Source organism: Brachionichthys hirsutus, chromosome 22 (assembly GCF_040956055.1).
Source record: "Brachionichthys hirsutus isolate HB-005 chromosome 22, CSIRO-AGI_Bhir_v1, whole genome shotgun sequence".
Lineage (NCBI taxonomy): Eukaryota > Metazoa > Chordata > Actinopteri > Lophiiformes > Brachionichthyidae > Brachionichthys > Brachionichthys hirsutus.
The window spans coordinates 4831243-4856664 of NC_090918.1; the positions used below are offsets into that span (position 1 = coordinate 4831243).

Consider the following 25422-nt stretch of genomic DNA (forward strand, 5'->3'; position numbering starts at 1 on the left):
ACAGGAATCCTGCATCCTGTCAGTTTCAGCTTCTCGTCTCCCTCTAACGCTAAACCTGCTGTAGCGCGGCGTCCTCCGAGCACCGAGGCGTTTCCACGTCTTCTCCGCTTCGCTCGGGGTGAAAAACAGGATGTGATGTAACATCCCAAGGCCATTATTAGCATCTGAGAAGGCGGTGGTCAGGGCTGAATAAGATGTCGTCCCTAAAACAGACGGACCCTGAATAATGGACTTCCGAAAAAAGAAAGCAGTTTATCATCTTTCTTGTCCTCATAATATTTTGTATTCAAATACATTTTTGACTTTACTTGTGGATTTTCTGTGGTAGCGGTAGGTCCCGTTAGCTGAATGCTAACGAGTCAGAATCCTTTAATAGTTCATCCGCTTTCTCAGACACTCTCTCCTCCACGATGGGGTTACATGTTGGGACCCACACAAATGCTACAAGCGGATGCTAACTAACATTTATAGCTAACGAATGTTTTGGTTTATTTTTGTATCGATTCGAGGCAGCTTTGTACATTTTCAGCTTTTTCTCTGACTTCAAATGAATATATACACGAACATCATCTGCATAACGAGGAATGTTTTTGTACGTTTTATCTCCTGCGGTTTGGTATCTTGCTCAAGGACGCTCGTAGGTGCTGGGAATGGAACCATGGACGACTGCCCTGCTGGCAGGATGGGTGGTGGCGTCACCATAGTAGGATTTCTGAGTCCACTTGCTGGACGTATGTGATGTGTGTGTTTCAGCCACATGCCTCTGAGTCCGGCTGGTGACACAAAACATGATCGCCCACGGCAACAGGCGGTTACTAACGGCAATCCGACAGGCTCCGCAGTTGCCAGGGATGACGACACGGATGACACGCCCCCTGGAAGCAGCATTGTTGTCCGCATTGGCATCCCGGACCTGCAGCAGACGGTAACACACGCGCAGTACATGTACACAAGTACTGCTGTACAGCATGAAGACGACATGAATGGCAAACGTGTGTTCTCTGCCTCTCTCAGAAGTGTTTGCGGTTGGACCCAGAGTTCCCAGTTTGGACCAGTAAACAGAGGGTTCTGGTGACGTTGACTCAGTCTCTGTCAGATGTTCTGAACTACGGTCTCTTCCAGCCGGCGTTCAACGGCCGAGCCGGAAAGTTCTTGGATGAGGAGCGACTTCTGAAGGAGTATCCTCTCCCTCCCATCACGCCCATTCCCTACCTGGAGGTACACGGCCAATCAGGGCAGAGTATTGTTTCCTGTGTCTGTCAGCTCATTGGTTCCCACTCAGGATCTGAAAAGTACTGACAGAGTAGTTTCATGTTGAAGAAGTAGCTTTCTCAAACAGGAACTGGTATTATGTGATTGTGGGTACTGGTACATGGGGTAGTAGTAATAGTAGTACTACTACTAGTAGTAGAATCAGCGGTCTAATAGTAGTTGACTGTTTCATGACAAACATCTTGTTTGTATTTGATCTGATTTTATTTCATGTCTTGAATTTCAATGGAACAAATTCTGTTGTTTGTTTGTTTGTTTGTTTAACATGATTGGTTGCTTGACTTGCTGCTGACCTTTGACCTCGTTTTGCACAGTTTCGTTATAAGAGGAGGATCTACACAGAGAGCTACGTGGACGACAAACAACTGGCCAAACTACACACCAAGGTACACACACACACACACACACTCACACACACACTCACACACACACACGCATGCACACATACACACACGCACTCACACGCACACACACACACACACACGCATGCACACATACACACACGCACTCACACGCACACACACACACACACACACACACACACTAACCTGTCGACGATGTTCTTCAGGCCAACCTGAAGCGTTTTATGGAACATGTTCACCAGAAGAACGTGGAGAAACTCTCAAAATGGTTGGAAAAAGGCCTGGATCCAAACTTCCATGACTCAGACAGCGGGGGTGAGCCCACGGCCCCACGGCCCCACGGCCCCACGCACACGCCACGCACACGCCATGCACACGCCACGCACACGCATCCAGTCTGGAACACTGCTGTCTTTATCCTAGCTTAGCATGGCCACTACTAGCCTCGCTAGCCATCAAGTACATTAAAGCAGTATGGTGGGGGACTGGGGGACTGGCTGGGGGACTGGCTGGGGGACTGGCTGGGGGACTGGCTGGGCGACAGGCTGGGGGACTGGCTGGGGGACTGGCTGGCGGACTAGCTGGGGGACTGGCTGGGGGACTGGCTGGGGGACTGGGGGACTGGCTGGGGGACTGGCTGGCTCTCCTGCTCCCGTGTGGCTGCTGGTCTGACCCGGCCTGTGCTGGTTGCTCCAGAGTGCCCTCTGACCCTGGCTGTCCAGCTGGAGGAGAGCTGTGAGCTGATTAAGGTCCTCCGTAGCGGAGGAGCTCACCTGGACTTCCGGACCAGAGATGGAATCACCGCGCTGCACCGGGCCGTGCTCTGCAGGAACAGCGCCGCGCTCACGGTAAGGACAGTCCGTCTGCCTGTCGGGGACCAGAGCCTCGGGAGGAGCACGCGCCCTGACCCTGACCCTGACCCTTGTGTCGCACGGCTCTTCTACTGCGTCCCAAAGGAGAATGGAGTACTATTTGTTGTACTTGTCAGACGTTGTGTATTCACCGAGTCCTGCCCTCAGACTCTGCTGGACCTTGGAGCTTCTCCGGACTACAAGGACAGCCGAGGTCTGACCCCCCTCTATCACTCAGTCATGGTGGGCGGCGCCCCCTACTGCTGTGAGCTGCTGCTGCAGGACCACGCCACCCTCGGTACGGAGACGGACAGAAGCACATTCTGTTTATTTCCTGTCAAAAACACTTGACAGAGCTGTTGTCATGGTTACAGGGATAACTGATGAGAACGGGTGGCAGGAAATCCACCAGGTGACACACACACACAAATAATCAATCAGCGAAATGATCTGCCCTGTAAAATGATAATTTTCTGTGTGTGTGCGCGTACAGGCATGTCGCTATGGTAACGTGCAGCACTTAGAACACCTGCTGTTTTACGGCGCTGACATGAGTTCCCAGAATGCATCAGGAAACACTGCACTGCACCTCTGTGGCCTCTACAACCAGGTGAGCTGTTTTCCTGCTCCACCGACACGTTCATGTTGAAGAAATAAATGACCAATAATCAATACTCGTTCTACAGGACAGCTGTGCCAGAGTGCTGCTGTTCAGAGGAGCAAACAAAGATGTCAAGAACTACAACAGCCAGACTGCCTTTCAGGTACAGTACTAGAACTACAACAGCCAGACTGCCTTTCAGGTACAGTACTAGAACTACAACAGCCAGACTGCCTTTCAGGTACAATAATAGAACTACAACAGCCAGACTGCCTTTCAGGTACCATAATAGAACTACAACAGCCAGACTGCCTTTCAGGTACAATAATAGAACTACAACAGCCAGACTGCCTTTCAGGTACCATAATAGAACTACAACAGCCAGACTGCCTTTCAGGTACCATAATAGAACTACAACAGCCAGACTGCCTTTCAGGTACAGTACTAGAACTACAACAGCCAGACTGCCTACAGTCAGAGCTTTACTGGCGGTATCATGTCGATCCTCTCCTTGCCTCTAGGTGGCGATAATAGCCGGGAACTTCGATCTCGCAGAAATCATCAAGAGCCACAAAACGTCTGACGTTGGTGAGACTGAACTCTTTGTGTTCCTGATGTCATGATGATGATGTCATAGGTGACACCTCTCCAGTTTAATGTCGTCTTCATCCCAGTTGGTGTTCGTGACATCACCACGCCCTTATCGTTGTTGGTTGTAACCCGATCCCTCCCGTCTGGACTGTAGTTCCCTTCAGAGAGACGCCGTCCTACACCAAGCGGCGCCGTGTCGGCCCGAGCAGAACAGCTGCAGGAAACGGTCTTTCCTCTCCGCGCTCTCTGATTCGCTCAGCTAGTGACAATGCTCTGGAAAGCCCCGCCTCCTCCCCTGGCCCCTCCCTCCAAAGCCTGGAAACGCACCACGACACGCACACACACTCACTCCGACGACACACGCGCCGGCTCAGGTACGCACATGCCGACTCGGGGTTTGTACACGTGGTCCCGGAGCGCTCACCTGTACCTTTCCTACCTGTCTGCCTGCAGCCCCGGTGGCGGCGGCCATGTTGAGAGCAGCCCCCCATCCTCCCCGCCCCCCACCCCCCAGATGAGGAAGAGGAGGCTGTACAGTGCAGTACCAGGGCGCACCTTCATTGCCACCCGGTCCCACGTTCCACAGGGACCGGGAGAGATCCAGCTTCACCGAGGAGAGAGGGTCAAAGGTCAGGCTCACAGCATGTGGACAGAGTACTCTAGCACCGCAGTAATACTCACTCTGTGTACTCTACAGTCCTGTCTATCGGCGAGGGGGGGTTCTGGGAGGGCAGCGTTAAAGGGAGAACCGGTTGGTTTCCGGCCGACTGTGTGGAGGAAGTCCAGATGAGACAGTACGACCCTCGACTGGGTAAATCCTCACCTGTACCACAGGTGTACTGCATCGCTGTGTACTCGTACCGTACGTGATACGGTCCATTTATGTTTCAGAGACAAGGGAGGACCGCACAAAGAGACTCTTCAGACATTACACTGTCGGATCGTACGACAACTACACCTCCTACAGGTAACACGCCGTCACTACACCTCCTACAGGTAACACGCTGTCACTACACACCGTCACTACACCTCCTACAGGTAACACGCCGTCACTACACCTCCTACAGGTAACATGCCGTCACTACACCTCCTACAGGTAACACGCCGTCACTACACCTCCTACAGGTAACATGCCGTCACTACACCTCCTACAGGTAACACGCCGTCACTACACGCCGTCACTACACCTCCTACAGGTAACACGCCATCACTACACGCCCTCACTACACCTCCTACAGGTAACACGCCGTCACTACACGCCGTCACTACACCTCCTACAGGTAACACGCCGTCACTACACGCCGTCGCTCCACCTCCTACAGGTAACACGCCGTCACTACACCTCCTACAGGTAACAGTGAGAATAGACGGAGGTGCGTTTGTGTGTTCAGTGATTATGTGATCGAGGAGAAGACGGCCGTGCTGCAGAAGAGAGAGAGTGAAGGATTCGGGTTCGTCCTGAGAGGGGCTAAAGGTAGGATGACAGGTAGCGGGTTCAAAGGAGAACCCTCTGGTATCCATGACAACCCCTCGTCTTTTAGCACCTCACCTCAGGATTATTACGGCCACCATTGTAAAAGCTGTGGGTGGAGCCTTTGAAGATCAATCAGTCCCTTCTCACTGTCGTCTTCTTCAAGCCGAGACCCCCATTGAGGAGTTTGCCCCCACCCCAGCATTCCCTGCCCTGCAGTACCTGGAGTCAGTTGACCAGGGGGGCGTGGCCTGGAGAGCAGGGCTACGGACCGGAGACTTCCTGATTGAGGTAACACCTGTGCTGTAATGGCCTGTGCTTCCGGAGCGGTGACGAACGGTCTGTCCAGGTGAACGGCGCCGACGTGGTGAAGGTCGGCCACCGGCAGGTGGTCTCTCTGATCCGCCAGGGGGGCAGCCGGCTGCTGATGAAGGTCGTCTCGGTCTCCAGGAAGTCAGAATCCAACCTGATCCGGAAGAAAGGTGCGTTTCTGCCAGCGTCTGTTGGACCAGTGAACTGCCTCCGTCTGATTGATGCTTGTCTCATAGCCCCTCCCCCTCCAAAACGAGCCCCCAGCACCTCGCTGACGCTGCGGTCCAAGTCCATGACCGCTGACCTGGAGGACATAGGTAACGCACGCGTGCACACACACACACACACGCACACACACACACACACGCACACACACACACGCACACGCACACACACACACACGCACAGACACACACACGCGCACACACACGCACGCGCGCGCACACACACACACACACACGCACACACACAAAGCAGCGCTCCCTCTAACAGCTGGAGTGTGTGTTTGTGTTTATTGTGTGTTTGTGCTGCAGCCAGGAGGAGGCGCTATGGTGAGTCACGTGACCGTGGCGTTAACCTGTGATGTCACACTGCAGTGATGTTTAACCGGTCTAATTATGCTGTGATGCTTCTGTGATGTCACAAACACTCTAAAAATACTCCAGTACAAGTACTGCACTAAGTGCTCGGTAGAGTAACCCCGCCTTGAGGTACCTGCCTCAGGTGTGGTGATGTCACCAGGATGGTCGTTCATCGTATTCTCGTCTTGTCCCTCCAGAGAAGCTGGACGAGATGTTGGCCGTCGGCCAACAGGAAGTCGTCCTGAGGGGCCGGCCTCCGGACGACTTCAGGGCGGCGACGGTGAAGCAGAGACCGACGAGCCGCCGCATCACGCAGGCGGAGATTAACGTAAGAACCACAGAGCAAAGCGAGCGGCGTGCTGTGATTGGTGGCTTTATCTTGAGTCACGCCCCCTGGCTGTGTGTGTGTGTGGCAGTCGTTGTTTGAGCGCCAGGGTTTGGTCCCGCCCACGGCTCCGGAGAAGAGCACCATGGTCTTACCCCGAGGAATGTCGAGAACCAAGAGCTTCGGTGAGATGCCCAGATTAGCGTTAGCCTCCTAGCCTGGCTAGCTTCACGGACTCTGTGCCCGTCTCTCCTGCAGGCACACCTGAGGACGACAGGATCACGGCGCTCATCAATGAGAGCCGCTTTCCACGGAGCTCCTCCCTCACAGACAGCTTCATCCCTCCTCCTCCTCAGACAGCCCCCCCACCTCCTCCTTCGTCTTCCTCTGCCTCCTCGCTTTTTCTCCTGGACTCTGGGCCGCCCCCTTCCTTCCTTCCCCCTCCTCCCCCAGCCAGAGGGGAGGGCCTAAGCCGGTCCAGCTTTAAGCCGGGGGCGGAACCAAGGCTGCAGGAGCTCTGTGATTCACCAACCAGGAGCCACGCCCACGCTGAGCGACAGAGGAAGGCGAGGTCGATGATCATCCTGCAGGACACGCCGCCGCCGCTGCAGCCTGACGCCGCCGCCGCCGCCACGCACGCACTCCACACAGGCACACACACCTCCACGCTGTCTCTCCACAGCATCGGCCCCGCCCTCGGCCACTCGCCGCTGTCGCGCCGCAGGGGACGACCCATAGAAAACCCTTATGCTAATGTAGGACATCAGGCCCCGCCTTCTAAGCCGCAGAGGAGAAAGTCACCTTTGTTGAAACAACTTCCTGTTGAGGAGCAGGGTTAGGAGTGTTCATAGCTACCATCTTTCTTTGCGTACATTAGCACTGGCTAGTCTCTGATTGGTCCAGCTAACATTAGCAGGAACCTTTCCTTTCAGTGCTTCCATAATCCGTGATCAAAGCACGTGATCGGGTCGGCGACACAGGCACCCTGTGACTCTTGTCTTTTGTCTCCTTCAAGGACTCGGAATGAAAGATCATGACCCGTCCAAGCTGGAGCCGCCCGGCAGCCCCAGCCGGGCGGAGCTCTACCAGCAGCAGGTTCTTTCAGAGCGCGCTCGGGTTCAGGGTCGAAGGTCATCGCTCTTCCTTTCCGTGGAGGGAGCCGGATCCGAAAACCAGGCCCCACCCCTCCTGACTCTGAGCCATTCAATGGACGACCTTGGCGAGCTTCCTCCTCCGGCGCCAGTCCTGTCGCCTTCGCCGACGCCTCACACGTTCCTCCATCCACTGACGGGGAAACCGCTAGGTCAGTCCAGAACCGGGTCGCCAGGCGAGGCCCGTTGTTGACACTTCACTGTTATAGTAATGGATGCTGCTCCACAGTAGAAGGTGCTCGAGGATAGAGCCATGGGGTACTCCACAGTAGAAGGTAGTCGAGGATAGAGCCATGGGGTACTCCACAGTAGAAGGTGCTCGAGGATAGAGCCATGGGGAACTCCACAGTAAACGTTCTCCCTTTAATCTTCCTCTCTCTCCTCAGACCCCTCGTCTCCACTCGCCCTGGCTCTCGCTGCGCGTGAACGAGCGCTCACTGCTCGCACGCCGAGCCCAGAGCCTCGCCTCAAACACGCCTCCGCCTCGGCCACGCCCACCCCGACTCCAGCAGCCAGCCCAGAAGGGAGACACAAGCGCACCCCTATCTCCACCCCGCAGGGCAGCCCCGAGCCACGATCCAAGCGCACCACCCCCCAGACGAGCCCCGAACCAAGAACCAAACGCCCCACCCCCCAGACCAGTCCCGAGCTGAGACACAAACGCATGACTCCGCCCTTGTTCCCTGACGGACAGGTAGAGCGTCCGGAGACTGAGGGAGGAGCGACGTCACCTGCGGGCCCCTCCCCTGAGCGCTGGAAACCGCCCCCCTTGCCCTCGCTGGCCAATGAGAGTCACGCTGCGCTACTCGACAGGCGCCGGAGCCTAACGGTGGGCAGCTCGGAGGAGGAGGGCGGGGCTTACACAGTTACACTTCCGCCGGCTTTGCTGTCATCCAGTGATGAAGAAACAAGGGAGGAGCTCCGCAGAATCGGACTTGTAACTCCACCCCCTGCCTTCGCCACCGCTCCTGCTCCGGCTCCTCCCCCCCCGTCCTCCCTCGCCTTGCTGTCACGGCGAGTCGGGGAAGGAGAGGGCGGGGCTGACTCCCCGGGGAGACGTGCAGATGAGGAGGAAGGAGGCAACGATCGGCTCCACGAAGGCTCCTCCTCCCCCAGCTCCCTCCCTCCCTCCATCACGTTAGCGTCTCCTCCTGCTCCTTCATCCCCGTCGTCGCCTCCTGCCACCCACCCCTCCCCCTCCACCTCCCCCATTGCTCTAAAGCCACGGCTCCGCTCGCCTCTTGGCCGGGGCCGCTCGCCGCTCCGGGACCCCCTCCTGAAGCAGTCGTCAGACAGCGAGCTCCTCCCCTCCACCGCGTCCGCCTCCTCGCCCTCCTCGCCGCTCTGCTCCTCGCCCACCGGCGGCTGCGGCAGGCAGCCTCGCTACCTGTTCCAGAGGCGGTCCAAGCTGTGGGGCGGCGGGGACGACCGTGGTGACGAGAGGCGGGTCTTCAGCCCTGAGGATGGGGGGGGCAGCCGTCCAGTAGCACTGGGGGGTCAGGGTTCAGGGTCGGCGGCGGACCTGACGAGTCTGAGCAGCAGGGCGGGGTCCGGGCTGGAACTCGCCAATCGGCTGCAGCTGCTCAACAAAGACAGTCACTCCCTGGGGGAGGAGCCAAGTCCCCTCGATCCCGGCCGGCGGTCCCCGGTAGGCGGCGGCAGGTACTTCCACCTGCCCGTTTGGCGTGCTTACCTGAGCGCTCTTCTGTGTGTGACCACACCTGTTCTGTGTTGTTCCAGGTGTGCGGGCAGTGGAGAGACTAAATCGTAGGTTTTTTATCTCTGGTAAATGTCTCGCTATCGCTAACAGGAAGCTAACACCCTTCACTGACGACTAACAATCAGCAATCAATAGTGGTCACCATCTAACCCCGCCCCTCAGCACGTGGCCCTTGTCACGCTGGCATCACGGCGATGCTTCCTGTAGCCTAGCCTAGCCTAGCCTAGCCTAGCGTAGCCTAGCGTAGCCCTTTCCAGCATGGACGATGAGACAGACTCGATGCTACGCTACTGTTGGTGGTCTGTTGACCTGGTACCCCGCCCCCCCCGCCCCGCCCCCCCCGCCAGCATCCAAACAAGCTGCTAACAGCTAACATTAGCTTTAGCTCCGCTTTTAGACCGAACCTGTTGGGGTGTGGAGTCAGAGCGCCCGGGGCACAGGTGCGACGCTCAGGTGAGCAGGTATACAAAGGTGTACAAAGTCTCAGTGCTGCTTCCTGTGTCGCAGGTTGTTCTCCAGTCTGGGAGAACTCCATACCATCTCCCAGCGAGGATACGGCGCCAGCTACACGGTGCGACCGGGAAGCCGCTACCCCGTCACCCGCCGGAGCCCCTCCCCCTCCGACAGATCGATCTGCTCTGACAGGCCAGACCTGAGCTCGGGGCGTGGTCTGACCATCCTGAAGTCGTCCAGTCTCAGTCTCCCCTCCGAACCGAAGGAGGTCCGCTTCGTGATGCGAAGCGCCAGCGCCAGAACCCGGTCCCGCTCGCCGTCACCTTCGCCCCACGCCTCGCCCTGCCCCTCCCCGGTCCTCAGCGGGCCCCTGCTGGCCCTGCGGCCATGGAGACAGCGGCCCCTCGCCCTCTGGAATAAATACGACGTGGGCGACTGGCTGGAGAGCGTGGGCCTGGCCGAGCACCGCCAGCGCTTCCAGGAGCACGAGATCGAAGGGTCCCACCTCCCCGCCCTCGCCAAAGACGACTACGTGGAGCTGGGCGTCACCAGACTGGGGCACCGGATCAACATCGAGAGGGCCCTCAGGCAACTGCTGGATGGGTCCACTTGACCTCTAGACGCACCGAACTGTGACCCCTGACCCCCGGGCAGGCGTAGACCATCTCGATATTTAAACCTTTTTTTTACCAGCCTGGGTCCAGCTGGCTCTCGTTTTGCTCATCAGCTCTTTGATCAATGCAGAACTACAAACGAGACTCGTTTGTAGTTTTTATGCCGTTAAAGTTCTCGTTCCATGTCCCCCGTCCCGGATGAGATGCGTAGTCCGTCCACTAGGGGGCAGCCAAGCGAACATTTTGTACATTTTCATTTCGGATTCTTTTCAGAGAAAGTCGAACAACTTCTTAATTATTAGTGTTGTTGGTAATATTTCAGTTTTGTACCTTTAGTTGATGAACGACACTTATTGATTATTGATCAAAGAGCTGATTGGACAAGCAGCGAACGAGCTAACGTTAGCGGGGTTAGCTGAGAAGACGCCACCCTCTCAGAACCTTCTTGTTGTTTTGAGTATCACTCATGAATGTTTATTTTGAGCTCATATCTTAATCATTTAGACTTTATGAATAATAACGTGCTGCTCTGGAGTTCTGGTGACTTGTGCTGTGTGTTTCAGGGAGAGCTCTGACTGTAAACCTCCGGCCTGCCTAAAGAGGGCCGACTGTACATGGTGCTATCTGTTTAAAGCCATCTGTACAGAACCCCCCCCCCCAAGTCCACCCCACCCTCACCCGACCCCCACTCTGCTCCTAAACCAGTCCAGTGTGGTTGTTCTGGCCATGAACACCCTGCAGTCGTGCTAAGCTAACAGACCATATATGGAATAACGGCTTCAATCACCAGAATCAGTTTATTGTCAATGAGGGTTCACAGACGAGGAATATTTCTCTGTGTAGTCGTGCTACATGTAACTGTAATGAACTGTAATGACTACGTTACAAAACACATACAAGTACAGACATATAAAGAATTGGACACTTTTGTAAACGGGATGGTTTTCTGCCAGCTTTTTGTCAGAGATATTTTACTACATTTATTTAAGAACTATATTCACTTTTCTAATTGAGAATTTAATAAATAAATAAATTATCCAATCATATAAAAGTATAAACACTAACAGTAACTAGAATTGTATGAACAGAGGAATAAGAGCCAAAATAGTTGCCACAGAAACGCCTCAAACTAAAACCTCCTCCTTGTGTCACTGTATTGGTTTTATGATTCTCCACTTTACCATCTTCCTCTTTTTTACAGTACGTCTGTAGTTTTCCCCGGAGTGCGTGTACTTGTAGTTTTCCCCGGAGTGAGTGTACTTGTAGTTTTTCCTGGAGTGAGTGTGTACTTGTAGTTTTCCCGGAGTGCGTGTACTTGTAGTTTTCCCCGGAGTGCGTGTACTTGTAGTTTTCCCGGAGTGAGTGTACTTGTAGTTTTTCCTGGAGTGAGTGTGTACTTGTAGTTTTCCCCGGAGTGCGTGTACTTGTAGTTTTCCCCGGAGTGCGTGTACTTGTAGTTTTCCCGGAGTGCGTGTACTTGTAGTTTTTTTCTTCCATTTTCTAAACCCTCGAGCACACACGGAGGAGTGAAGATTGTAACCTTTATAATAAACCGTCATTTATTAAACGCTCCGCCTTCACGTCTGCTTCTTTGTGGAACTTTATTGTTCGCCAGGAGAGAACGTCGACACCCGTCCGCTTCCGTGAAGATGACGTCACCCCCCCGACTGTCACGAACGCGCCTGCGCAAGACGCCAAGTTGCCATGGTGACGGCGTCGGTGATTAAAGAAGAGAAGAGGAGCGGCGAGCCGCCTAGCTAAGCTAGCTAGCGCCTCAGCGGTAGCACGTTAACCAGCTAGCCAGCTGGCTAACGGACACAACGAGTTGACGTCTCGCCGTGTTTCCAGACGGTGACCGGATTTAACGGGGATTACCGGCGGGTGTCGAGCCATGGCTGTTCGCTTCAAGGTATGCAGCTGATAGCATTAGCGGCTAGTTAGCCAAACAGGCTGGTGCTAGCGGTCGTGCGCAATGAGCTAACCCAGCTAATCCGGTTCATTTAGCCGTCACGGATCGTTTAATAGTGATCGATTACCGTTCACCTGTCTCGTGCACGGAGCTGCGGATTGAGTTCATCACGCGCGTCTGTAAAGTAATCTGATTACAGAGATTGGGATCCGGTGTGTTCGGTCCAGGGTCGCAGCGAGTACCAGAGGAGCTACGGGACGACCCGGTCCAGGACGACCCGATCCAGGAGTTGTCCCCCTCACCGGGGTAGGACCCTGCTGGGACAAACCCCGGTCTCTATGTCTGAGTTAGCGTTAGCAACATGAGCTACTCCATTTTCATCATCACTAGACTCCAGAACTCACCCAGCCCCCAAAACCGGGCCAGAACCTTCAAGGCCTCCTGGAACACAGGCAGACTCTGGACCTCCAGCAGCCCGAGAACCTGTAGAAGGGCCACGAGCAGGTCCAGTAGGACCAGGAGCTGCAGACCAGGGACCCGTAGGACCAGTAGGACCAGGAGCTGCAGACCAGAGACCAGTAGGACCAGGAGCTGCAGACCAGCGACCAGTAGGACCAGGACCTGGTACTGTTGTTGTCTTCTGTCAGTGGGCGTGGCCTTCATTCTGTGCTCAACATTTTGACATATCCTGTTTGGTGCTGTCATTATTTCTCCTGCCCCAGTTAAGCCCCGCCCCTCTAGGACTGACAGCCAACCACGGCTCAGCCGACCTTGGACAGCCGCTGCTGTTGGACGGCAGCCCTCGGCCAATGAGGTGAGTCATCCCGTCTGTGGCCGGCGTCTCTGTGAAATGTCCCTTCGTTTACCGAATGTCCTCCACCTGTGCTGCAGGTTCAGCATGCTCAGGGGTGGAGGGCGGGGCCGAGGTCAGGAGGTCAGAGGTCAGAGTATCACAGACAGTTCGGCTGGAAGAATCCGGGAACGGCTGCTTCGCCGATGCTGACTGCTGCACAGGTGGGCTGGTGGTGGCTGTAGTTCTGCTCTGGGCCCACTAGGTGGAGGCAGAGTGTTTGTTTATGGTTGTTTAGTTGTTAACTCGTACAGTAAGTCAGTCCCCTCACTGATCGGTGGGGAGGTCGGGGGCAGAGAACTCACTAGCAGTACTACGGCAGTACGAGTACTGCTAATAGTACTCGTCTCCACTCATCTCGTTGAATCAGTCATGTGATCCTTTTCATCTGCAGACCAACAAAAAGAGGAGAATGGAGTCGGAGAAGAAGCCCCGCCCTCAATATGATGTCCCTGCCCCTCAGAAATATACCAGCACGCCCCCTCGCCAGGTGCAGATGGGACACAGGTGTGTGTCTGTCTGTCTGTCTGACAGGGTGTTGACAGAGTGTCAGTCCCGATTTCGTTCTCCTCTTTATAGGATCCAGGAGGAGGGCGGAGCCACAGATGGCCACACCCCACAGGTCAGTCGTCATGCTTCTGAAGTGTGCATCATAATGAGGGGTGGGGCCAGTTCACCAATGATGCTCTCACCTGATGATTGATTTGACTCCAGGGAGTGTCTACCTTGGGGGCGGAGTCAGACTCCAGCGTCTACGATGTCATTACTATTATTAACTTCAATCTGTCATCAAGTTTACACCATAAAGATAAATAATTATGACTACGAACTGATTATCTCACTGATCAATACCTGAATAGTTTCAGTGTGTGTGTGTGTATGTGTGTGTGTGTGTGTGTGTGTGTGCGCGCGTGTGTGTGTGTGTGTGCGTGTGTGTGTCTGTGTGTGTGTCGGTAGAGAAACCACAGAGCTTCATTTCAGGGAAGCAGCTCGACGTTTGACACACAAGCGCACGCACACACACACACGCACACACACACACGCACACACACACACGCACGCACGCACACACACACGCGCACACACACACACACAGTTCTCTCAGATCACAGGTTGACCAATAAATGGATTTAACATCGTCCAGCGGAGTATGAACTAACATCAACGGGGTCCTTATTGATCAGACATTGCCTCTGGGCCGGATGAAGCCGATCAGGTGGCGCCTGTGGAGGCATGGTGACCTCTGACCTCAGAGGGTTCTGATCTGCGGTGGGCTGAAACATCAAACGGCCTGCGAGCTGCTTGGTGACGGTTATTCCTGACGTCCTGCTGTGCTTGGATGTGACTGTAGCTTCTGGTAAACGCCGCAGCATCCTGACCCCTCACCAAACGCCGGCAACCCCCATCCTGTTTCCAGCGCTAACCTCAGCGCGCCGCCTGACGCTGCACTTCTGCTCTGACTGAAGGTTTCCTCTGAACACAGCTCTGAGGTCAGCTTCTTAGCGGCTACACAGCCCCCACACGGAGAAGAGAGCAGCTAGCTAAACCCAACGGCTGCAGCTAGCTAGCTAGCTTAGCCCAACGGCTGCAGCAGCTAGCTAAACCCAACGGCTGCAGCTAGCTAGCTAGCTAAACCCAAATAGCTACAGCAGCTAGCTAAACCCAACGGCTGCAGCAGCTAGTTATCTTAGCCCAATGGCTACAGCAGCTAGCTAGCTTAGCCCAACGGCTGCAGCAGCTAGCTAAACCCAATGGCTGCAGCAGCTAGCTAGCTAAACCCAAACGGTTACAGCAGCTAGCTAACTAAACCCAACGGCTACAGCAGCTAGCTAGCTAAACCCAATGGCTGCAGCAGCTAGCTAGCTTAGCCCAACGGCTACAGCAACTAGCTAAACCCAACAGAAACCAGCAAATGGAAGAGAACCCTAGTTGAATTGACTTTGAGCTTTTCTAGCCTGTTAGCTGCTAGCTGCTGCTAACAGGCAGAAGCATCTCCTGCCTCCAGGTGGTGCTGCTGAGGCAGCAGGCCTCGTCGTATCGCCGGCGAGCCTGGGGAACCAACTTCTCCAGAGATCACCTGAGCCAGCTGCGCTCTGAACACAACGCTCTGTGGGAGCCCACAGACTCGGACCCCCCCACTCCACACCCGCCCCCCAACCGCCCTGCCAGCAGGACGTCCTGCCTGGAGCTGCTCAGGTGAGAGAGCGCCACCTGAGACCGCTCAACCGCACTGCGCGAGTGTTCTGATTCCAGCCGCTCCGGTAGGAGGACGGCGGCTCTGGAGGCAGAGGAGGCTCAACCAGAAGAGGAAGAGAAAGAGGAAGAGGAAGAGGAGGAGAGCCAGGCGGGAGGAGGAGAACGGACAGAGTAACGGAACACCTGAGCACTGCTGATTGGTCAAAAGGAAAAACATTTGCTGAACTGTGTGTGTGTAGGGGGGAGGGGCGGTTACCCACGCCGAGGGTGAAGATGTTACCTGTTCAGAGAACTCACCACGACCTCACCACACCTGCCACAGGTAGACACACACACACACACACACACACACACACACACACGGGCTGGCCTCCAGCAGTGACCTCGTTTGTCCCCCAGGAGGCGCTCTGCTTGTGGGGAAACTAAAGAGCGGCGAAGACTCTGCATTCAAACGGGTAATTATTATGCATGGACTCTGATTGGCTGCTGGATGAAAGCCTTCAACATGTTAGCATAGCATTAGCTTCATTATTATCGTGTCCTGTCCTCGCAGAGACCTGAGTCAGCTGTTTACATGGTGATACCTAAGGAGGCGTGGCCAGACAGAAAGCCCTCCCCTAAACCAATGCGGATGAGGAAGAAGCCTGCGTCCCAGGTAGCCCCGCCCCCCTGCTGTATCCAAGGCTCTCTGCGTCACCCCGACTTCCAACACAACGGTAAACCGAATTAATGATGATGATGGTGATGATGATGAAGATGAAGATGAACTCACCTGTCTCCTCAGGTGAGTTGGGTTTGCGGCTGCAGGAGCGTCCCTGCTCAGGTGGAGGGCGTGACTCTAACGAAGGTGAACATCAAAAGCTTTCCTCCATATCAAAATGCTTCAACGACTAAAAAGGCACTTCTGCCGTTGCCTAGGCGACCGTCTGTCTGTGATGTCATGGCGTTCTGCAGCTTCCTGCTCGCTGGCGTCTGCTGTTCTGGAGCGCGCTCAGAAGAGACGGGAGAGTTTCTGGGGGGAAAGATGACCGTCCATGTGTCTGCTGTTGCTATGGGAACCAGGGGGGGGGGGGGTGATCAATCCTGAGAGTGATTTTTTTATTTTGCTGATAGTGAAGCTTTTTCTAACTGATGTTTTAGTAAACGGTGACTCCGTTTAAACAGGGGGGCGGAGCCTATCGTTCAGCTGCACCTGACCCCGTTGATGGGGGGAGACACCAAAAACATGATGTCAGAGAACAGGTCGATGATGTCACAGGTCGGGAAGACGACACAAAGCGACACTTTCACGGCGTTTTTGAACCGTGGCGTTCAGGGATTATTGATCGCTGATCAGCTGATGGCATGCGTCGTGCGTGTTTGTGTCACCTGATTGTGAAGCGTTCATTCGCTGTCGGTCTGTGAGGGCGTCGCCCTCATCAGCACAGCAAAAGAAACCCGACACCTGACCAGCCAGTGAACTTGCTCTCAAAAGGAACGGGGGGGGGGGGCTCCCGTCGGCACCGATCAATAGGCGGAGTTTCCTTTATGATGTCATCAGGCAGTGTAAGAACAACTTCCTCCTCCTGCAGCCAATCAACGTGATGACATCATAGAAAACGTGTGTGTGTGTGTGTGTGTGTCTGTGTGCGTGTGTGTGTGTTTGTGTGTGTGTTTGTGTGCGTGTGTGTCTGTGTGTGTGTGTGTGTGTGTGTTTGTGTGTGTGTTTGTGTGCGTGTGTGTCTGTGTGTGTGTGTGCATGTGTGTGTTTGTGTGCGTGTGTGTCTGTGTGTGTGTGTGTGTGTGTGTTTGTGTGCGTGTGTGTGTGTGCATGTGTGTGTTTGTGTGTGCGTGTGTGTGTGCATGTGTGTGTTTGTGTCTGTGTGTGTGTGTGTGTGTGTATGTTTGTGTGTGTGTGTGTGCGTGTGTGTGCATGTGTGTGTGCGTGTGCGTGTGTGTGTGTGCGTGTTGGGGTTTTCTTGATGGTTACCTGTCCTACATTTCTGTGGAGGGGGCGGAGCCCCGCTGCGTATAAAAGCGGGCCGAGGAGCCGGTCCTGCATCGCGGCGTCTCCTGACAGGTGATGACATCACCAATGAGCGTTCACTTCCTGCGTGTCACTCGGAGCGTTCCAACTCTTCTCACCCGTTTTCTTCTGCAGGTCTTTGAACGCCTCATCCTCAGAAGATCCTTTGTCTCCATCATGAGGCCGTCCTCCCGCCACCCGACCAGCGTCGTGCTGGCTCTCCTGCCACTGCTCCTGATTGGATGGGCCCAGCGGGGGGCCGGGCACCCCGTGTACCAGCCGCTCAGTCCGCCCCTCCGGAACACCGAGACCTACCGGGCCGTCCACCAGGTGTCGCAGGACGTGAGTAGAACCCGCCGCTCGCCGTCTACCTGGAGGAAGAGGAGGGTCTGGATCCATCGGACGCTAACCAGCTAGCATGTGACGCTAACCTGCGGTCGCCTTCCAGGCGCAGATTGTCGAGAGCACGGAGACGGTTGACGAATCCGACGTCAGGCTGATTCCTACATCCGGCTCCACCCAGGTGAGGGTCGCCTCAAACAGCCAGCCGTGCGCTCGCTGCCCAACTTGACCTTTGACCCCTGACCTCCAGGACAACCTGAAGTTCTGCGGCCTCTACGCCGACATCCTCCAGTTCTACTTGAACCACATCCTGCCTCGCTACAGCAGCCAGAGCGCCCACGTGCACCGGCTGAAGGACGACCTGAGGCGCATCAACGACGACCTGCAAGCGGACGCCGCCGTGAGCCTCCCTCAGGTAGCGTTAGCTTAGCATGGCAGCTAAACAGCTAGCGTGGAAGCGGTAAAAGGATCGCAGCGAAAACAGCAGTTAGGCTAGCGTCTGTCTGCTAGCTGTAGCTTCATTGTTCCTGTGCGTGTGTGCGTGCGTGCGTGTGCGTGTGCATGTGCGTGTGTGTGCGTGTGGTTGACCTCGTAATCGATAGCAGCCTCGGCGGTTTCCCACTGAAGCGATAACGACTCTGACTTCCTGTCTGTCCCGCAGAGCGTGACTCGGCATCGTAATCGCGTTTTCGCCGAGGAGTTCATCAGCAAGTTCGAAACGGTAAGGTCGCGTGATGTCATCGCCACGACCCCGCAAGGACGGGACACGTGTTGCCATGGAAACACTAATAGTACCCAAACATCAGAGAATTGTAAACGTGTCAACAACCGCTTTGACCAATCAGAAGCAGGGCTGTCAGCATTCAGGGTGTTAGCATGGTGTTAGCATGCTGCTATCAGGCGACGTTTGTTCTCAGCATATGACATCATCATTAGAGTTATGACATCATCATCAGAGTGATGACATCATCATTAGAGTGCAGGCGAGCTGGGAAGCTCCTGTCGTTTCTCCACCCACAATGCTGACTTCAAAACGTAGTAAAATCTGTGCAGTACTACTTGCAGTACTACTTGCAGTACTACTCGCAGTACTACCCGCAGTACTCTGACGCGTGTTTCTGTTGCAGATCGGCGAGCGGCGCTTCAACAAGGCGGTGGCCGAGATCGACATCCTGTACTCTCAGCTGCAGTTTTACTGCGTTCACACCAAGAACCCGCAGAGATGAATCCGTTATCGATCGCGTTTATTTATTCAAATATTTATACTACAACATATCTAACAATTAGTACAATGTACCGTATTTATTGACCTTTGAGGTTATTGAACTATTTATTGATCAGAACGTTGAAGTGTGATGTCAGATGTATCCGGATAAGCTTGAATTTAAATAAAGATTGCTTTGAATAACAATGTGGGCGTCGTTTATAGACAAGAAAAACAATCAAATAAACAAGAATGATAAAAGCTCTTAAACGAAAGAAAACATTTAAATTACAAGTTTACTTTACACACACACACACACTCACACACACACACACACACACACACACACACACTCTCTCTCTCACACACACACACACGCACTCTCTCTCACACACACACACACACACTCTCTCTCTCACACACACACACACACACTCACACACACACACACAAACTCTCTCTCTCACACACACACACACTCACACACACACACTCACACACACACACACACACACACACACACACACACACACACACACTCTCTCTCACACACACACACTCACACACACAGTAAACTGGTGCAGACACCAGTGGAAACCTGACAGACCAGTAACCTACTTTCACTGCCCCTGATTCAGTTCAGAACCGCATCCTGAGTCATCAGCTGCGTTTGGGCTGGACTGGGTCGGATCGGATTCTCGTCTCTAATCCATTTTCTCATCTAATATTCTTATTAATCATCTAATCTTTCTTTGAAAAGGATCAAACATCTCACACACACACACACACACACCTTTGTGATGTCATCACGGGGCTTTCCCACACAGGTGACACCAGGAAGTAGAGAAACAAACGAGCAAACTTCCCAACGGATCTGAAGCGTTTGTGATCGCCTGACGCCCGGCGCCGGCCACGCCTCCAGAACGGTCCAGAACTTTGTCGTCCTCCAGACGCAGCCGGACCTTCTGGGTCTGATCCAGATGGTCGGAACCAGAATCTTCCTCTCCACAACATATCATCATCATCATCATCATCACCTGGAAGAGAACCTCCCCTTTACCTCGACCTACTTTAATGAGGCTCACCTGAAACCTGCCGTTAACCTACAGGTGCACGTTGCCGTGGAAACACAGACTCTTCAGTATCTCCACCACGTTTCCAGGAGATGCTGCAGCTCCTTGACCTCGTTACCCTCGTGTCATTCCTCCTCCTCTTCCTCCTCCTCCTCCTCATCTTCTTCGATGACACTTTGTGAAACCTGCCGAGGTGCAAAACGAATCTGCTGAGTCGGCGTTTCATCGAACGCAACAGCCACAACCTACTTTCACGAGATCAATAAGTGCACGGCAGGAGGAGAGAGAGAACAGGTAGAAGTATGGAGAGGAGGATGAAGAACCCAGGTGAGAGGATGAAAAGTGAAAAACAGGAAGAGGGAAAGAAAAAGAGAGGAGAGGAAAATCCAGGAAGGAGGAAGGAAAGAGGAAATGGCATCACTTTGGAAATGTTCAGAGCGAGAGAGAGAACGGAGGAGAGGAGATGAGAGGAGGAGGAGAGGAGGAGAGGAGGAGGAGAGGAGGAGGAGAGGAGGTATAAAAGCTGCAGACAGGAGCGAAGCTGCTGCAGTCGAAGATGTTCCTCCTCCTCCTCCTCCTCCTCACTGCTGCTCTCTCTCCGCCGGCTGGCGGCGTGGCAGCGGGCGAGCGAGGCACCTCCTGCCAGCAGGAGATCCCCCCCGGCCTGATCCGGGAGCTGAGGAGCCGGACCTCACAGCTGATCGATAAGCTGCCGGTAAGATCAATCAATCCGATCGGTGAACGTTCATTTCAACGTCATCGATTCTTTAACTCATGTTGAATATTTCTGTCAATCATTTATTCGATTGAAATCTTCTTCAACAAAATGTTTAAATGCATTTTATTTCTAAAACGCCAGATCAATACAGGAAGTTGTCTCAGAACACTTAGCAGGCAGAAACCTGGGGCAGAACCTCAGACCCAAATGCTTGGCAGCGGTTCTGTTGGACCCTGAGACGCCATCTAGTTCAACCCGAACCCGAACCCAAACCCTGGCCCAGGAACCCGAACCTCAGATTTATTTAGATTCAATAACAGGAAGTTCTTGGTCCTCCAACTGACGGGTATTATTGTGTGTCATCTGCATAGAACTTTGTTTCTTAATAAGGGAAGCGTGAATAAAGGAGGTCCAAGCAGCGACCCCTGTGGAACTCCATATTTGACTTTAGACGCTCGGAGCTATGATGAACTCTGAAACCTGAAAGTGAAAAAAAGGGTTCATTAGAAATACAGTTACTTGATCAATACCAGAACCAGATCCAAGGTAATAATTCATCCATGAAGTTCTTCCGAACTTTATTTATTTATTTGCAGAAGAAAGAAAATATCTCCCGACGCCTGCTGCCCAGGTTCTGCACCAGCTGTCCTGAGGTCAGTAAACGCAGCATCTGAGAACCGGGTCCAGCAGGGACCGGGTCCGATTCATTGCTGGTCTGTTCACGTAGAACCCGGAGGAGAACCTGTGGGAGGCGGAGCTGACACGCCTGATGAAGCTACGGTGATGTTTGTCTTCTCAGCAACTGATTGGCTGGGTGGAGATGAAGGCGGTGCTTGACGTCTACCGGAGAAGTGTTTTCAGTGCGGATGTCATCCAGAAGCTCCTCCCCCCCCACTTCAAAGCGCTGCTGTCCCGCCTCCAACACACACTGCAGCACTGTGTGAGTTCGTCCGACAGAGAGGTGAGGCGGCCCTCACCTGTGGGGGGCAAAGGGACCCGAGCAGACCAGGTCCACCAGAACAAGAAGCCGGATCTGGTTCTGCATCAGGTTAAAGGGTCTCTAGAAGAACTGCACCTTCAGAAGCTGCAGTTTAAGATCTGTTTATTATTGGTACTGTTTATTATTATACAGCTGATCAATAACATTTACTAATCAAGCTGATATTGATTCTACAGGATTCTTCTTCCAAACGATCCAAACGGTTTCAGATCATCAGGAAACTGGAACGGAACATTAAAAAGGTAAGGACGACCTCTACTAGTTCTGCTACTAGTTACTGGCTGGTTCAGGGATGACCTGTCGTTGTCATGGAGACCGTTTCTCCTTCCTTTAAACATCTGGGTCGTCAGCAGAAGAGAGAACGAGTCCTGAAGGCAGCCAGAGAATTCACCTTCATCCTCAGATGGTTGGATGAGCTAGCACAGCAGAGAACCACCTAGATCACCATCATCATCATCATCATCACCATCATCATCACCATCACCATCATCATCATCATCATCATCATCATCATCATCATATTCATCACCATCATCATCATCATCATATTCATCACCATCACCATCACCATCATCATCACCATCATCATCATCATCATCATCATATTCATCAGCATCATCAGCATCATCATCATCATCTTCATCATCATCATCATCATCAATTTTATTTATTAATTCCGCTTTTTGGATTCTTTGATTCTTTCTTTTTTCCTCTGGGGGTGTGGCTAAGCTCTGACGTGTGGCTTGAAGGACTGATTGAACTCATACAGCTTTATTGACACAGTAAATTATTGATTATTATTTTTGTACTCTTGTAAAACTTGAATCTTTATATATTATCTTGTATTTATATGAGTGTTTTCAGATTGTCAGTTAAATAAAGTTTTATAAGATATTTGAGTGAAGTTCGTTTGGGATATTAGAACGCGATAAGGCTGACGTCACCCTCTAGTGGTTCTGTTCCGGTACTGCAGTCCAGGCCCGCTCGCCTGGCGCTTCTGTTGACGTCACCACGCCGTCAGCATCCTGAGAAGCTGCTGATTGGATGAAGTTAAACATGTGACCATTACAGCCAGAGAGAAACTGCTGATGAGTTCATTGGTTGGAGGCTCCTCCCTCAACAAGAAGTGTACATCGGCTAGCTTCCAGATTAGCATCGCTAGCAGCAGCACAGATTTGACTACGCTTTCACTGAACTCTAATTTGTCAGTTCCCTCCGCTGTGATGATGTCATCACTCCTGCAGTTATCCCCGGGGGGGCGCTAGCGAGCGCGAACGTTGACCTTCTCTGAACATCGGCCGGGGGCGGAGCCTTCCCCGTCAGAGCGACAGGTGTGCAGAGATGACGGTGGCCAGGAGAACCACATCCATCATCCATCCATCATCATCCATCATCCATCATCCATCATCCATCCATCATCCATCATCATCCATCATCCATCCATCATCCATCATCCATCATCCATCATCCATCATCCATCATCATCCATCATCCATCATCCATCATCCATCATCCATCCATCATCCATCATCCATCATCCATCATCCATCATCATCCATCATCCATCATCCATCATCCATCCAGGTCCTGGTGGAGCATCCTGAGACGTTCCCAGTCGGTTCTGCCGATGTCGGTGATACACGCTCCTCTTCCTCATCCACGCTCCTCTTCCTCTTCCTCATCCACGGACCTTCGTCCTATGATGTCATCACTCGTCCTATGATGTCATCAAACGACAACGTTTCAGATGCTGCTTCTATTTCCTGAAGGAGTCGGAGGAACCTCGTCTTCAAAAAAACTTTATGTAAAAAGTCCGTTTACGACGACAAACGATCATCAGTTCCTGTGATGATGTCATCACTCAGGTTCCAGGTTTCTGAGGAACTGGTCTCTCTCCAGGTAAACCACCATGACCAGGGATTGCCCTGTGTGTGTGTGTGTGTGTGTGTGTGTGTGTGTGTTTAACAGCAGATGAACATTTTAGAAGAAAACTGTCTGATGCTGCTGAAAGCCCACAGACCACACACACACACACACACACACACACACGCACACACACACACACACACACGCACACACACACACACACACGCACACACACACACACACGCACGCACACACACAGCTATATATAGCGTATCAGGGATCAGACGGCTGAACTTTCTCGGCTCCTTTGTGCTGAACGGGTCCGGTATGTCTCCTGCTGGTTCCGTGTTCCTGCTGGTCTTACTGGGAGCGCCGTTCGGGTCGGCGAGTCCCTTCCAGTTCCTCTCGGAGAAGCTGACTCGAATCCACGACTCCATCACAGACGTACTGGTGAGTTCACCTGCGGAGGCCCGCAGGGCTCCGTTCTCGGGCCGAAGCGGCTAGGTTTGTAGCTTTAGCGTTAGCGTTTTTCTGCACAGATTAAATTCAACAGAACCTGCAATAAAAAGTATGGATTGAAATTTGAAGGTGAAATAATAAACTGATTGTGCCATTTCCCGCCCGGCGGGTCTGGGGGCGTGGCCAAACCCGCTTCTGAAAGCAGCGTTTGTTCGGACAGTTTTTACATTTACACTCAGATTTGTATTGTTTTGTGAGAATTGAGCGGGTTCGATCAATGAAACTTTATTAACACAGCAAATGAGTCTCAAAGAGCTTGATTGTGAAACGCCTGCTGGATCAATACTTCCGTTCCGTTCGGGTTCGTGTGTTCCAGAAGCTGAAGCAGTCGGACATCGTCACCGACCCGCTGTTCGGTTCTGTCCTCCAGAGCATCAACTCCACCTGCCAGGTGAGTCCCGGGTCGGCAGGAACCAGATGATCAAAGACACCGTATCGACTGGTGATCAATGCAAACGGATCCGCAGAGAACGGAGGACGTGCGCCTGATGAACGCCACGCTGGACGTCTACCTGCAGATGCTCTCCAGCATCCTGAAGCCCAGGCAGCAGAAGGCCGGGCCCCCGGCCCTCCTGGACCGGCTGGGCGACTCCGACAGGTCTCGGGTCGAGTCGGTTCTGGTGCTGCTCCGGCAGGAGGTGGAGAGGCTGAGGAGACACCTGAGCTCCCTGAGCCAGGATAGGGATGATGTCATCAACAAGCTGAGCAAGATACAGGTGAGAGGCCCCGCCCACGTCGGCTGTAGCATAGCTAGCTGCAGGCTAGCGTCGAAGCAGCAGTTCACAATGCTTCAGACCGCGCTGAACTCTGTCGCCCCCTGCAGGTGGACGACCCTCTCGCTCAGAGGAAGGCGCTGGCTCAGTTCAAAGAGATCTACCAGGCAGCGTCTGTGATTGGCTCTCGCAGATGTGGACCCGCCCACTTCCGCTCTGCTGCGTGACCAAACTTCAGGTGCTAGCTAGCATTAGCGTTGGTCGTCATCTGGCTTCGCTTTTGAATGTTTATTTTAAAATGTCTGTGTTTTGTTTTTATGATGAGGGCGTGGAGTATTTATTTGATTATTTAAGGGGTTACCTCAGGTCAAGAAGCGATTTTTATTTGCATGGTCGTTTAACGTATTTTATTCCTGAATAATTTAAACTTTATTTAATTGTTCTTGTTCGTTTAAATAAAATCAGACGTCAGCACAAACCGCCGGCTTCACGTTCTCTTTTTCTCTTTTGATCTGGATCAGCACCAGAAGGTTCTAATCTAGATTGATAGAGAGACCCCCCCCCCACACACACACACACACAACAGTTCCATAAACATTGATCAATAATCAATCGAGATATTGAGGAAACTATTTTGAACCCCCACTGATTCCTGGAAACATTCCCAACGTTTCCTGAACGTTTCATCCAGAACCTTTGAGTTCTCCTGCTAACGGTAGGTGA

At 53.2% G+C, this 25422-nt stretch overlaps 3 protein-coding genes across 3 annotated transcripts; all 3 read left to right on the forward strand.

The window, feature by feature from the left end:
- Nucleotides 1-757: 757 nt before the first annotated feature.
- shank3b (SH3 and multiple ankyrin repeat domains 3b) lies at nt 758-10303 on the forward strand. Its single transcript, XM_068755020.1, has 26 exons — nt 758-925; nt 1015-1218; nt 1587-1658; nt 1841-1949; nt 2331-2482; nt 2654-2783; nt 2860-2897; nt 2979-3095; nt 3172-3249; nt 3608-3674; nt 3832-4051; nt 4131-4306; nt 4375-4488; nt 4569-4644; nt 5069-5151; nt 5315-5439; nt 5498-5630; nt 5697-5777; nt 5994-6011; nt 6239-6369; nt 6458-6551; nt 6625-7200; nt 7382-7669; nt 7904-9179; nt 9258-9284; nt 9745-10303. The coding sequence occupies exons 1-26, from the start codon at nt 758-760 to the stop codon at nt 10301-10303; spliced, it is 5112 nt and encodes a 1703-aa protein (XP_068611121.1).
- A 1892-nt stretch (nt 10304-12195) lies between these two features.
- Nucleotides 12196-16287, forward strand: mdm1 (Mdm1 nuclear protein). The gene is given in 11 exon segments (XM_068755526.1): nt 12196-12213; nt 12441-12519; nt 12936-13027; nt 13105-13227; nt 13458-13685; nt 15069-15259; nt 15499-15581; nt 15659-15766; nt 15826-15975; nt 16044-16106; nt 16178-16287. Coding segments are annotated over 11 exon segments (1245 nt in total).
- A 929-nt stretch (nt 16288-17216) lies between these two features.
- Nucleotides 17217-18974, forward strand: LOC137910956 (uncharacterized). Its single transcript, XM_068755379.1, has 5 exons — nt 17217-17606; nt 17713-17787; nt 17857-18021; nt 18268-18327; nt 18734-18974. The coding sequence occupies exons 1-5, from the start codon at nt 17322-17324 to the stop codon at nt 18830-18832; spliced, it is 684 nt and encodes a 227-aa protein (XP_068611480.1). The 5' UTR covers nt 17217-17321; the 3' UTR covers nt 18833-18974.
- Nucleotides 18975-25422: the final 6448 nt, after the last annotated feature.

Excerpts from the sequence above, each read along its gene's own strand:
- shank3b (XM_068755020.1), top strand. The coding sequence starts at position 758 with ATGCCTCTGAGTCCGGCTGGTGACACAAAACATGATCGCCCACGGCAA. Across the intron at positions 7,201-7,381 it reads ACTTCCTGTTGAGGAGCAGG|GACTCGGAATGAAAGATCAT; the intron begins GTTAGGAGTGTT and ends GTCTCCTTCAAG. Across the intron at positions 9,285-9,744 it reads GGCAGTGGAGAGACTAAATC|GTTGTTCTCCAGTCTGGGAG; the intron begins GTAGGTTTTTTA and ends CCTGTGTCGCAG.
- LOC137910956 (XM_068755379.1), top strand. The coding sequence starts at position 17,322 with ATGACATCACCAATGAGCGTTCACTTCCTGCGTGTCACTCGGAGCGTT. Across the intron at positions 17,607-17,712 it reads TCCACCAGGTGTCGCAGGAC|GCGCAGATTGTCGAGAGCAC; the intron begins GTGAGTAGAACC and ends GTCGCCTTCCAG. Across the intron at positions 17,788-17,856 it reads CTACATCCGGCTCCACCCAG|GACAACCTGAAGTTCTGCGG; the intron begins GTGAGGGTCGCC and ends CCTGACCTCCAG.